A 14,118-nucleotide genomic window follows, 5' to 3' on the forward strand; every position below is an offset into this window, starting at 1 on the left:
AGTATTTACTTCATTTGTCATCTCTAAACTTTCGGACAATATTACATTAATACTTTTAATTCTACGTTGCAGTTGCCACTCGGAGATATAAAGCAAAAGGAATGCCTTAGTTCGTCTACTTTTAAATATTGTGTTTTAGTTATTAAATTTTTTGTCGAAAATTATTTTAGTCTTCGAGCAAACCATTAATTGCATGTCAATTTTTTTTAATTAAATTATAAAAATTAACGATAATAATTATATAAATGGATTCAAAACAAAAATGAGAATTTTAACGCTATTATTTTTATTTTTTTATGGGGTTCATTTTATTATACGTTTCTCTCGAATGAAATATGTTCTCATTTAAGTTTTAAATATTAATTGATAAGTATATGAATTAAAATTTTCATTTATGTTAAATAAATATTTAATTTATTAGAGACTTTGAAATATAAAAATAAAACGTAAAGTTTGGGACATATTGGACAAGTATTTAAAAGTTTGTGGCCAGAAGTTGTAATTAACAACAAAAATAATACCATTTAAGCAAATTATTAATTATTTGGGTCGGTAAAGAAACTAGTTCGAGACGTCCAAGACTTAAACTAAGCAACTATATCAGGGACTTACTATGAAAATTATGAAAATATATGGGTCTATTAAATATTTTTAAAATTTCAGGGACTAAATACGAATATATATATTATATATAAAAAAAGTAGGGAGTGACGATGTGTCGTTAGGTTTGGCACTTACTTCCGACATGTCGGTGAATGGTTCCTACAAACGAGCAATTGTGGAGTCCAATCGTATTCTTCCCCACTTTCTTCATTTCCCTGAGATTGGATTTTCGCGGTGGTCATGACGGTGGACGACGATAGCTCGATATACGTCGGTGGCCTTCCTTATGACGCAACCGAGGATAGCTTGCGCAGAATCTTCGATTTGTACGGCGCCGTCGTCGCTGTTAAGGTTAATTCCTCCACCAACCGTGTTCGCTGTTTCCATCTTCTTGTGTAACGATTATTCTTTTACGACTGTAGATAATGGCGTTGTTGCTTCTTGTATACTTCAGAATTATGCAGCTGTTTAGGTCTTTCTGATGGAATATTTAATTGTTTGGATATAAGTTTGTGAGTGGTTTTCTTGTCTTTCTTTTTTTTTTTCAAGGCTTCTTCAAGTTCAGAGAGTAATTCAAACCAAAATTTCTGGCTTATGACGTTTTTTTAGGAGTTAAGACGTTGGTAGTAGGTTTCTTGGAGAATAAAGCATGCCTTCTAAAAATGTATCAACGGTTTATACCTGGTCTGAGTTGTGACATGGTGGAAAAAACTGGATTTGTGGTGAAGATTTTCAGTTGTTAGTTTACTTTTGTTTCAGTAAAATGCTTCCATGATTTGTGTCTGCTATGTATTTGCTAAAATGCTTCAGTTAGGCATGTCGAACTTTTTATGTGTTTGAATGGCTTTGTTTCATGTGTTTTCGATTCAAAATGTAATTCTAGTTGGACACTTTGATCTTGTCATCAGATTATCAATGATCGTAGTACTAGAGGAAAGTGCTATGGGTTTGTTACCTTTACAAACCCTCGATCTGCTATTGATGCCATCAAAGACATGGATGGAAGGGTATGTTAATTTATTGCTGGAAACGAATCTTTAGGTGTTGGTTGTTTATATATTTTTCATTATGTTTTTTAGTATTGGCTCCTAACATTGTAAGGCTTTGAATTAGACTATTGAAGGGCGAGTTGTCAGAGTTAATGGAGTGAATACTAGAGGTGGTGGAAGGTTTGGTAGAGAAAGTAATCGGTTCGATGTAGAGAGGGATGTGAATTGGGAGAGGGATAGAGATCGAGGGAGGGATTATGAGCATGACAGATATCGTCGTAGAGGTAGAAATAATGACTGGTCTAGAGAGCGTGATCGGTCTCGAGAACATGATCTGGACAAGGAAAGAGCATATGAGCATTCACAAGATCGTGATCTACCAAAGGATATATTGTTAGATAGGAATCCTGAGTTGGAAAAAATTCCAAAGGCTAATGAGCAGGAACGTGATTTGAAGTTGAGCCATGGTCAAGATTGGGAAAAGGATCACGATGCAGATTGGAATGGAGGTGGAGGCATTGACAACACTGATGATTATGATAAAAGCCTTGGGAGTGATAGAGATCAACTCTCTAGGAGAGATAACGGGTGAGTCATCAAACTTATTGAAACCAATGTTAAGTTATCTTATATAAATTTCTTTTTGTCTTTGATGGAGGAAGTGGAGTAACTTTTTGGCCATGATTATATGATTGCTATTATGGCTTCTGTTTTCAGTCTTGCGATTGAAGGTCGAACTGCTCGGGAACTTTCATCTGATTCTAGTGATGATTATATCCATGAAGTATGCTTAACATTTTTCACCTTTTAGATTTTCTCCTTTAAAAGATTACAACTGACTAGTAAGCATCTAATGAAACTTTTGCACCTATTGTTTGCATTGTAGTTAAAGGAACAACTGGAGATATCAACAGAAAGATTTGAAGAACTTAGAAAAGAGGTCTGTTTCTATGTATATTGACCAAGAGGTCTGTTTCTATGGAAATGGTTGGCAAAATTTTCAGAGAAGTTATAATGTGGATTGACATAATTTAACGCTCTCAATCTCAGAATATATATGTATACATATAGGTCCCAAACAAATATAAGACCCATGCTCGCGGAGAAACTAAGCCAATGTATTATATTTAGCTGCAGTTCATACTTCCATTTGAATCTAATTACAGTTTTTGTGCAATGTTTTGTACTTGTTTTGGATCATTCTTGTAAATATCTTGATTGCACTTGAATTTAATGCCTTGGAAGTTTTCCTTTTCAGATTTCTCAAATAGAGGAGAGGACTGGAGAGAAGGGTAAACTTGTGGTTGAGTTGCAAAAGAAAGCCAAGGTAAAAAGTTACTTTATAACTTGCAACCATGAGGCATTTGTTGTGTTCTCATTGTTATCCTGTCCTTCGAGCTTTATAACCGATATCCAGTTCATGCCCGACTGACTTGGATGCAGAAACTGGAAGATGCGTTGATCAGTGCAAAGAAGCGCTCTTCATTCCGTCAGATGCAGCTGACCAAGGTAACTACCTGTTTAATATTTTACGTTGTCTAGAAACTATAACGGAAATGATGATTTTGGTTTCGTTATGCAATTAACTGCAGCTCCATAAAAGCTTTCTTCTAGTGAAGGATTATTCTGAGAGACTTAAAATCAGTGAACAAGAACTTCAGGTTTGTGTTTCAACATTAAAACACCTTCATTCTCTTCTCTCGAAGGCAATAGAAAAAATGTGCTCATGGATGAAATTGTTGGACAGGATTTTATTAGAAAAATTGTACTATGTTTCAATATTTTGTAGGGAATCTCATATGCTATTATATGATATGAAGAGATTTATGTATATATATTTTATGTATATAGTTCTCAGAGATTTATCACATATTATACCTATGTAAGCATGCATAAACATTTCCTAAATCTCCCTTTTTGCTATTGCCTTACGTTTGACCGTCTCTGTATCCGATTACTCTTCTCCAAGGATGCTTGTAATTCATTCTTTTGACATTGCCCATGAATGAATAAAACACCATTACCATTTGCTTGCTTTACAGGCTCTAGTTGAATCAACTGCAATAGAAAGTGATGTTGGATGAAGTATGAAGTTCCAGCTAATTGCAGTTCCAGTCATAAGCTGAAAAGGCTGCACTGGTCGGGGTAGTCGTCGTCTTCTGTTGATACTGATGACAAGTTGTGATGTAGAATTTGTTTGTAACTTAATTTCTCCCAAGATTAAGCTGTCCCTCTCTTTCATGGTACGTTCACAATCAACTATGAACATGTTTTTACTTGCCATTGGCATCTTCAGTGGTTCATTGCTTCACTGTTGTCAAGTTAGGTAGGTAAAGATATATGCTGAAAATTAATTCTAACTTCCAAATAGTGTTTTTCCAGCTTGCCTGAAGTTCCTTCCCATGAATGCAAATTTGAAGTTTAGGTTATAATCCTTTTCTAAGAACATTATGACATATTTCAAACCGACTTCCGTATTGTTATATCATTAAATTTCTACCCCTCTTTATCTTTTACTTACAATTTAGCACATCTGAATAGCAAACTTTGGTAAATTCTCCTTGGAAAGTGAATCCTGGACAGGATTTACTGCAAAAAGACATAACAGGATGCCAACTTCGGGTTCGAGACCGAAGAGGACGAGGATATGCTTTCGGTTTTGATTGGCATAATACGGTCGTGGAAGAAAAAGTGTTGAAATGCATCAAAAGGTACACTTGAAAAGACATTTTAGAATTTTATACTGAACATTTTTGTTGTAGAGGGTGTATAGATTTGTTGTTGATGCTCATCTCTGTTAGTTTTAGAATCCCCTTTGAGGCCTTTTATCTTTGAAGCCTGACAGAAGATGAGATAAATAATGAAGTAAAAAGTAACAGAGAAGGTGTGGGGATGGGAATGTTCCAAACAGGCCTTTCTCGTCAATAGCAAAACTTAAAAGAGAGAAAAGTGAAAGCAAAGTGGCTAATAAGCCTAAGGTGGAAAGTTCTCTGCTTAAAAAGCTTCAGATTTGCTTAAACAAATGAGAGGCAGGCAAAGCTTTAGCCACCCTATCCCTATCCCATTTTCTCTTTTCCTTTTACCTTTGATTGCTTCATATAATCCTTCAACTTCCCAATGGCTGCATCTAGCTAGGATTTTTTCTTGTGTCGTGTTTTATTGATACTGCATCGTGTTTTCTATAGAATTCTATTACAGATTTAGTCTAGGATTTTTTCTTGTGTCGTGCTTTATTGATACTGCATCGTGTTTTCTATATAATTCTATTACAGATTTAGTCTAGGATTTTTTCTTGTGTCGTGCTTTATTGATACTGCATCGTGTTTTCTATAGAATTCTATTACAGATTTAGTCTAGGATTTTTTCTTGTGTCGTGCTTTCTTGATACTGCGTCGTGTTTTCTATGGAATTCTATTACAGATTTAGTCTAGGATTTTTTCTTGTGTCGTGCTTTCTTGATACTGCGTCGTGTTTTCTATAGAATTCTATTACAGATTTAGTTTTCGAATTTTGAGATTTGTATCTATTTAGTCCTTGAACTTTGATTGCTTTATATAATCCTCTCATTGGTTCCATCTAGCTCCGGACGTAAGAGGATTTTTTCTTGTTTTTTCCCTTTCTTTATATTCATAGAAATTGATCATGTGTTGTGTTTTATTGATATTGTGTCGTGTTTTCTACGGAGTTCTATTACAGATTTAGTCTTCGAACTTTGAGATTTGTATATATTTGGTCCTTAAACTTTCTAATGAACTTTTATATATTTTATAATTCACCGATCTATCAGACACAAAATTGAAAGTTCTAGGTTCCTTTAGACATTTTTTTTTTAATTTTTCAAAGATCTATTAGGTACGAGTTTGAAGACTTATTAGACAATTTATATATAGACGGGTTAAAAGAAAACAAACATTCACTTTCTTTCCTTTTTTTTTTTTCTTTTTTCTTTTTCTTTCCACCAATGATTTCCTATTATATTAATTCCACTAAATATTATCAACAAATATTTATTTGTTTTAATAATATTTATGAAATATAGTTTAGGGAAAATAAGTGAAGTTAGTAACAAATTTAATGTATAATGAGGCTTTAAATTAAAGTTTCATAAAGATAAAAGAAAAAGAAAAGCACATAAAGATTTGGGCACTTTTATTTTTATATATATTATGCCCTCCTTAAATATCTTTTGGTTCAAAATTAATTAATTAATTAATTAATTATAAATTAAAGTGACTTGTATATATATATTTTTTTTAAATAATAATAATAATAACAAAGGACTCTCTCTCTCTCTCTAATATATTCATATTTCTAACTCTTAAAATTAATTAGTCTAAACCCCCTAATCACATCTTAATTAATCGCTTAATTACACTCAGAACTTGAGTGTGATTTCACTCCCATTGCTCTCCTCTCCGCCCTCTTGCCTTACCGGCGCCAACTTCCCCTTTCCCTCTCCGCCGCTCTCCACCTTCCGGCTGCCGCTCTCCGACTTTCCGCCGTCCTCTATGCTCTCTGACCGGTCGCCGTTGCCTCCTTCATCTGAATGTGGCGAGATTTGGGGCTGAGCAGTGGCGGCGGCCTTGTACATTTGTAGCTGCTGGTGTAGCATGTGCTGGTGATGAAGCTGGTGGTGCGGTAGCGGCGGATAGAAATCTTGGTGCACCGGCGGTCCACAGTAGGTTGTTGGGTGTGGTCCGTAGAGGGCTGGTGCTCTGCCATGCGCGGCGTAATCCGGTGGAACCCAGATGCCTCCTAAGACCACCAGCTGCGGCGCAGGAGCTCCTGCCGCTTGTGGGCTTGGACTGGGCCGTCTCGTGTGCAGCCTGTATTTCTATGCAAATAAAAAAAACAAAAAAAAAAATAATAATAAAAGCTTTTATTCTTTAGGTTAATTTCTTTCTTTTTGATCTAAACGAAAATTTTAAAACTATAATAAATCACAAAGTTCAATATTTTCGGATTTATTTCTTATTTTTGTTTAAATTTTTTAATAAGTTGAGTTATTGATGGAATTTAAAGAAAATATTAATATGTTTCGATCACTAAGGTCCCGTTTGATAACTGTTTTATTTTCTTTTTATTTTTAAAAATTGAACTTATAAATATCATCTTTGTTTGTTATCTATTTTGTTTTATCGAATCCAACATGGTTTCTAAACTTAATGATAAAAAAAAAAAAATGGGATTAAACAAGCACATTTTTCATAAAAAGACAAAAAAAAAAAAAACCAATGATTATTAAATAAATCTTGAAAAAAGAATTTATTAAATCTAAAATTTAGCTGGACCATTAGTTCGAGATGTTCAAGTTAGGCTTCTCTAAAGAAGACGAGATGCTAAAAATGAATAATCTAGTCTGTTTTGAAGCTCCAACCTATACCAGGTGCCTTGACCTAGCTTACACAGAGTTGGTTCAAGACCGACCAAGCAACCCCGAGACGAGAATAGTGAAAGAAAGATATGAATAGAAGCGGGGTTACCCGAAAAATAAAAAAACAGTATCTTGTTTGTCTCGAAGAGAGAGAGATAAAAAAAAAACCTGTAGATGGCTTTTGACCTCATCATTGGTCAACCCGTCGACCTTCATCAGCTCCCTGATTTGCTTTGGCGTGGCAACTATATATTAAAAAAAATAAGTAAAATATTGCCAATTAAATAGGTGAAAATTAGTAATAAATTATATTTTAAAAATAAAAGAAAAAAAAAACAAACCCTTTTCATTTTCTTCCACAATAAATCAAAATTCATAAAAAAAATCATTAATTTCCTCAAAAAGACACGAACTTGGCATTCATTGGGACTTCAATTTCATCCTAAAAAGAAGAGATTTCATATCCAAATTGAAAGAATAAAAAGCTCAAACCTTTGTCACTCACCTTGTGAACCACCAAGCATTTGAAGAGCATTAACGAACCGCCGGTGCAAATCCGGCGACCAGCACCTTCTAGCTTTCCGGTGACCATTCTGAGTGGTAGAGTTGTTAGTATTGTTATTACTATTCGCATTATTACTTGTAATAACTTCTCCCTCGCCGCCCAAATTCACTTTCCCGGTGACCATATTACCATTTTCCGGCTGGTGGTGATCGGAATTACCACATTTATTTCCATCAACCTCTTGCCGATTACCACCACCGGTGGCGGGGGCAGCGGCGAGGGCCAAATCGGGAAGCTGAGGAGGAGTAGAATAGTGGGTATGGCTCAAAATTGAATCTTTTGAGAAGGGAAGAAAAGCTCCACGATTATTGGAGTTTGTATGAAGCTTTTGGATGAATCCAAGTTGATGGTCAATGGGTTGTTGTTGTTGTTGTTGTTTGGAAGAGGAAAGAATTGGTTTTGATTCATCATTTGTTGTTTGGCTCCAAAGTTGGGCTGACGTCATCCAGTTTGCCCTATCAGAAATGTTTGATAGGGTTTGTGAGGGTTGCGAGGTTGATTGTTTGAGTGGAATGAACTCTTCAAGAACTGGTTTTTCCCCATTTTGTTGATGGATTTTGCTGTTTACTCTCCATGCTTGTAGCTGTTGTCTACAACTCTCCAAAGCTATAAAACCAAACCCAAAAAAATAACCTAATTCAGTTGAGATGTTCGTTTAATTCACGGGACCCATCTTGAACTCGATGGGGAATCCCCGTTTAAACGGAAAATAGGTAGAAAGAATCGAAATTAGAGATGTTCATTTAATTCACGGGACCCATCTTGAATTGGATGGGGAATCCCTGTTTAAACAAAAAATAGGTAGAGAGAATCAAAATTAGAGATGTTCATTTAATTCACGGGACCCATTTTGAATTGGATGGGGAATCCCCGTTTAAACGGGAAATAGGCAGAGAGAATCAAAACTAGAGATGTTCATTTAACTCACGGAACTCATCTTGAACTGGATAGAGAATCTCCATTTAAACGAAAAATAGGCAGAGAGAATCAAAACTAGAGATGTTTATTTAACTCACGGGACTCATCTTGAACTGGACGAGGAATCCCCGTTTAAATGGATAACCGGTAGAGAGAATCAAAACTAGAGATGTTCATTTAACTCACGTAACCCATCTTGAAATGGATGAGGAATCCCCGTTTAAACGGAAAATAGGCAGAGAATAGGAAAAGATTTCTCCATGTTATCTAAACGAAGCTCGAGAGAAGATAAGATTATATTATATTATAAACGGAAAATTATCCATTAGAGAATTCGTGGGAACTCGATTCCGGACAATTCCTCAGCAAAGAATCCATGCTCCAATTCCCAGAAAAATAGATGAAGAATTTCGCAGAGATAAAAATTGAAATAAGAAGCTGGAGGACAGAAACAGGAAGGCTTCCGTCTCTGCCCCAATCCCCACAAAAATAGATGAAGAATTTCATAGAGATACGGATTAAAATAAGAAGCGGGAACAGGGACAGAAACAGGGAAGGCTTCCCGTCCACGTCCCCGTCCCACTACATGAACATCTCTCGTATGCTAAAACTCAACACGAAAATAGCGGAAACGAAAGGGTAATTACCATTGTTTAAAAGGTGCATGCAAAGAGGAAGTTCACGTTTGAAAGCATCAATTTTGAGTCTTTCACCTTGAAGACAAGACAGCAAATCTTGAAGTTGTGTTTGGGAATGTGAATGATCTTCTTCAACACAAACAAAAGACTTCAACAACATAAAGTACCTCTCAGCCTTGCAATCCATACTCTTTGCTTCTCTCAACTTCGGATTATTTAAGGAAAACAGCTCAAGATTTCATGTCCAAACAAACCTTAACTAAAGAGGGTGTCTGGTTTTTTGTTCAATGAAGAGGGAATAAAGAAGAAGAAGGGTAAGTTCTTGCAAAGAACAAAGGCAAATAAAGGCAAAAGAGAGAGAGAGAGAGAGAGAGAGAGAGAGGAATCAAGGAATCAAGGCAAATTTTGGAACCTTTGAGAAATATTACAAAATTTTGAAAATCACTAATAAAAACAATGATTCTTCTTCTTTTTTTTTGTTCTCTCTCTCTCTCTCTCTCTCTCTCTCTCTCTCTCTCTCTCTCTCTCTCTCTCTCTCTCTCTCTCTCTCTCTCTCTCTCTCTCTCTCTCTCTCTCTCTCTCTCTCTCTCTCTCTCTCTGATATCCGAGTTGGTGGAAGAGGAGAACGAAACATCCTTTGTAAGAATGTGGAAACCTTTCCCGAGCAAACGCGTTTTAAAGTCTCTCTTTCTCTCTCTCTGATATCCGAGTTGGTGGAAGAGGAGAACTAAACATCCTTTGTAAGAGTGTGGAAACCTTTCCCGAGCAAACGCATTTTAAAGTCTTGAGAGAAGCAGGTAAGGAAAAGCCCAAAAAGGACAAGATCCGCTAGCAATGGACCTCCATCGTTACATTCTCTCATGCTCTTTTTCTCTCTTTTTCACAAGTTTCAAGTTGTCATTTTCTAATACATATCTACAAACTTATCTACAATTTTTTTAACCCGAGTTTAGAATTCTAGTGAATGGAAGAGCTTTGTATCAAGTTATTAGCCTCATTAAATCTCAAATCCCACATCGGTTGGGGAGAGAAAAATGAAGCACTCTTTGTAATAAAGTGAAAACCTTTCCTTAACCAACGCATTTTAAAACCTTGAGAATAAGCCCGAAAGAGCTGCCCAAAGAGGATAATATCCAACCCATTCATGCTAACTTTGTTTTAGGGGTAGTTCATAAAACCCGATAGCCCAAAAAATCTGATCAACTCAACTGAATCCATACGGTTTGAGTTGGGTTATGAACTTATTATAAAATATACATTTTGGTTACCCTACTTTCTTTTCGATTTCAAAAGTTGCATCATTCTTCTAAAGCTTTTGTGTATGGTATATTAGTTAAAGGGTTTAGAATATTGTTTGGTATATCTATATTTGTATGCCATTTAGTCAATCCAATTACTTGAAGCTTAAGTCAATATGAGTTTGCTTTTAGATTATGGCTCCATTTGGGATTGTTTGTGCAATTAGGGTAGAATCTTCAACGTCTTAAAATCACTTTTCAATTTACTCGAACGTACGAGAGCGGATAAGAATAGATATAATAGTTCTAGATTTGATTTTGCTAAGGATCTGTCACTTTCTGTAACGACTCTATTTTTCTTAGTAAGAATAAGGTTATCACGGTATGTATGTATGTATGACATGTCTAATATGAGCGAAAAAATTCATTTAAAACATTTCGTAAATGATGTCATGGACTTAAATGTTCGAAAAATCCATTTCAAATAAAAATAATCATCAAGGAACGAAAAAGCTCTGATCTAACCGAAGGGCTATAATTTAGACATAAATACAACTATCCCGTCTTTGGTCCCATGACCTTCGCTGTGACGTTGTCATTCGTATAAGGGGTGCTTTACCTTTACTTGAAAATTAAGAGTAGTACATGACGAGTATTTTAAGAAATACTCAGTAAGAAACCTCACTATTAGGGTCGGGAAATGCGTATACAAGCAATCATGATGAGACTTATCTTTTCATAAAAACATTTCTTAGCCTTGAACTCTGCTTTCCCGTCTAGGAAAAATACGCACATGGACCCATCAAACGAGCGTATACGTACCTCTAGGTCTGCTCTTCAGCTAATGCGCACTCACACTACTAGAGCTACGGAGGGAAAAAGCTCGCATAATATCATGGTATACATATATATCGTAATGCATACGTCCGTACTCATCATATCGAGAAAGTATCCTGATGCATGTAACATACAAAAATACATGAAATCTCCATGATTTTAAATCATAACATGAACGTATGATTCACGACATAAATTCGTTTTTTCTAAAGCCAAGATTGGAACAACAACTAAGAAATTGGGATAAACATGTAGGTAAATTTTTATATTTAATTTCTAATTCACAAACATATTATAATAAATTATAGATTAAATATCAATATAAAAACGATTAAAAAATTTCAAACACTATTTTTTACTTCACGAACCAACTTACGTGATACTTTAGTTATTCTCGAATATCTGATATCTTTATCGAAAATTTCAACCAAAATAAAATATATATATTCCTCTAAGAAAGGAATATCTTAATTCCAATTCTACGACTCTAAACGAAACACAACTCAACTCAAAAGCGTTTAAAAATAAAAATAAAATAAAAAATAGTTTGCTACTACTTTCTTATTAGGAAAGTGGGAGTAAGAAGGTAACAAGATTCTCATTCACATTTACGTTATATTCCCTTTATTTTTTATTTCAATTAGATGGGTTCGGGTTGAATTTTTGAAAAATCGAAAAATTTAAGTCGGTTTGTTGGGTGACGTTTTTTTAGTCGAGTTAACCCAATCAACCCGAAAATAAGGTTACAATCCAACTCAACCTTACCCTAAATTGACGTTTATAATCGAGTTAGTGATGCGTTGTGATTTGTAAACGTTTGATATTTGAAATTTATGAGATTTTAGTTATTAATGTAACATATATTATAGACAACCAAATCTGATTGAGTTGTGAACAGTTTTCGAGTTATTCTGGTCACTAACTCAACCGACTCGAAATTTCAGATGTCTATAATATATGTTATTAATGTAACATATATTATAGACAATCAAATCTGATTGGGTTGTGAACAGTTTTCGAGTTATTCTGGTCACTAACTCAACCGACTCGAAATTTCAAATGTCTATAATATATGTTACAGACAACCAAATCTGATTGAGTTGTGAACAGTTTTCGAGTTATTCGGGTCATTAACTCAACCGACTCGAAATTTCAAATGGGTCCAAAAGATCTTCCAATCCAACCAAGCTCGTGATACACCCGTCCAAATTAGAACGTACGAGATATGTCCGAATTTTGATGGAGAAAAAGAAAGTAAAATTTTGTATGGGAAAATTGAAAAGTTGGCCACAAGTGAGTACTCAGCCATCCCTTCAGCTATAAGCTTCCAACTCTCAACTTTTCTGCACATTCCCTCTCTCTCTCTCTCTCTCTCTCTCTCTCTTTTAGGGTTTGTGGGAGAGAGATGAAGAAGAGAGGCTCTTCCTTGTGATGACACGTGTCCAGTTATTCTTTCAAAATTGTCCTTCAGAATATCCTTTCTGTCTGGATGAAATACATTATATTATGCAGTAAAGAATATTCTTCCACTCAGACCCCATATTTTTCATTTATTTATATTTTTTTCTCTTTTTTAACTTTGTTTATTATCCATAAGACCCTTATATTTTACCCAAATTGCACACCTTTAACCCTTTATTTGTTTTCAAATCTCTTTCTTCTTGTATGCAACATTTTCCCCCTTTTGTTCTTCTCTACTTTACTTTACTATCTCAAATTCGTGACCGAGTTGATTTTATTCGAAGTTTTGAATTCTTTTAGAAACCCTAATTTCGGAGATCGAAACTCACTTAGAACACTGTTTTACGGTTATATCCCACATCAGTGGAAGAGGGGAACGAAACATTTCTTATAAGGATGTGAAAACCTCTCACTATCACTAACAGGCGCTTTTTAAAACCATGAGGTTGATGATAATACATAACAGGTTAAAGCGAGCAATATATGTTAACAGTGGGTTTGAGCTGCCGTCTAGTTTGATAATCGTATATGGGTTTTTTTTTGGGGGGGAGGGGGGGTTTGACAAATGTTTTCAAAATCCATTTCAAAGTCGAGGGTTCGATCTTTTCTGATTAAATTCCAACGATCACAATCATATTCTCGAAAACTTGTAAAGCAATTGTGCAGCACCTGCTTTCACCTTTGAGAAAGTCAGCCAACTTAATTCCGGGATGCCAATGGTACAACAGGTCTATCTTGCAATTGCTTCAATCCCGACCCGTTTTCGGGAAAAGGGTTTTCTTTTAAGCTAAGCTTTGGTTGGAAAATTGAAAAGGTAGAGAGAATGGATATAAAACATCATCACATTAAGAGTATAATAAGTAATATAGTATAGGAAAAAATAGTTTATACTTTATACTTGAATGTATAATATATGCTTAATTAGTGGAACATATTCTTAAGCTTTGAACCCAATTGTGTTATGCAAAAAAGAAAATATTCTCTAAATGCTTTGTTCGGGATTAATACGAGATTCGTTGTTTCTTCGTTAAGACATCAAGCTTTCCCGATCTCGTAGGATGTTGTCTATTTTGGACAGAAACGGATATGGATTTACTTTTAGAGTTGAAAAATATCTTGATATTTTAATGAAGCTTTTATAAACGATGATCTTTTCTACTTGTTTAATCAACGTTCGGGACTTTCACTACATGATTTTTCAATTTTTTCGATCGAGAAAACCTACATTTTGTTGTCATTTTGTTGTCATGCCCTTTCCAAAGTGATTGTTGACGAAATGTTGGATCGTGTTGATGTTCGATCAGTTTAGTTGAACATCATTACCAAAATGAACATAGCTCAACTATAATTACATATACTATTCCTTTAAAAATCGATGTGTTGTACGAAAAAAAATATATAAATAATTTTATATCAGTAGAGGTGCACTTCTACCGATGCATGACCTAGCATTGGGATAAAGTTTCTCTCGACATAAGGATTTGCATCGGGAGAA

At 35.0% G+C, this 14,118-nt stretch overlaps 2 protein-coding genes across 4 annotated transcripts; one reads left to right on the plus strand and one right to left on the minus strand.

Moving 5' to 3' along the window:
* The first annotated feature begins 783 nt into the window (after positions 1–783).
* Positions 784–4,093, plus strand: LOC111806093 (RNA-binding (RRM/RBD/RNP motifs) family protein). Its single transcript, XM_023691448.2, has 9 exons — positions 784–954; positions 1,512–1,610; positions 1,717–2,180; positions 2,310–2,376; positions 2,479–2,532; positions 2,851–2,919; positions 3,036–3,101; positions 3,185–3,253; positions 3,635–4,093. The coding sequence occupies exons 1-9, from the start codon at positions 844–846 to the stop codon at positions 3,674–3,676; spliced, it is 1,041 nt and encodes a 346-aa protein (XP_023547216.1). The 5' UTR covers positions 784–843; the 3' UTR covers positions 3,677–4,093.
* Positions 4,094–5,852: 1,759 nt separating this feature from the next.
* Positions 5,853–9,414, minus strand: LOC111805381 (myb family transcription factor EFM). Of its 3 annotated transcripts, XM_087128127.1 has the most exons (5): positions 9,255–9,400; positions 9,097–9,162; positions 7,472–8,137; positions 7,135–7,211; positions 5,853–6,426 (listed from the first exon to the last, which is right to left on the minus strand). In XM_087128127.1, exons 2-5 carry the CDS (start codon positions 9,113–9,115, stop codon positions 5,968–5,970), a joined length of 1,221 nt encoding a protein of 406 aa, XP_086984253.1. In that variant the 5' UTR covers positions 9,116–9,162; positions 9,255–9,400; the 3' UTR covers positions 5,853–5,967. The 3 variants fall into 3 exon arrangements, with proteins under 3 accessions (XP_086984253.1, XP_086984252.1, XP_086984254.1); XM_087128126.1 differs by having other exon boundaries at positions 9,097–9,410; XM_087128128.1 differs by having other exon boundaries at positions 5,999–6,418; positions 9,097–9,414.
* Positions 9,415–14,118: the final 4,704 nt, after the last annotated feature.

The sequence above is a fragment of the Cucurbita pepo genome, chromosome 11, assembly GCF_057944985.1.
Source record: "Cucurbita pepo subsp. pepo isolate OVF chromosome 11, ASM5794498v1, whole genome shotgun sequence".
Taxonomy (NCBI): Eukaryota; Viridiplantae; Streptophyta; class Magnoliopsida; order Cucurbitales; family Cucurbitaceae; genus Cucurbita; species Cucurbita pepo.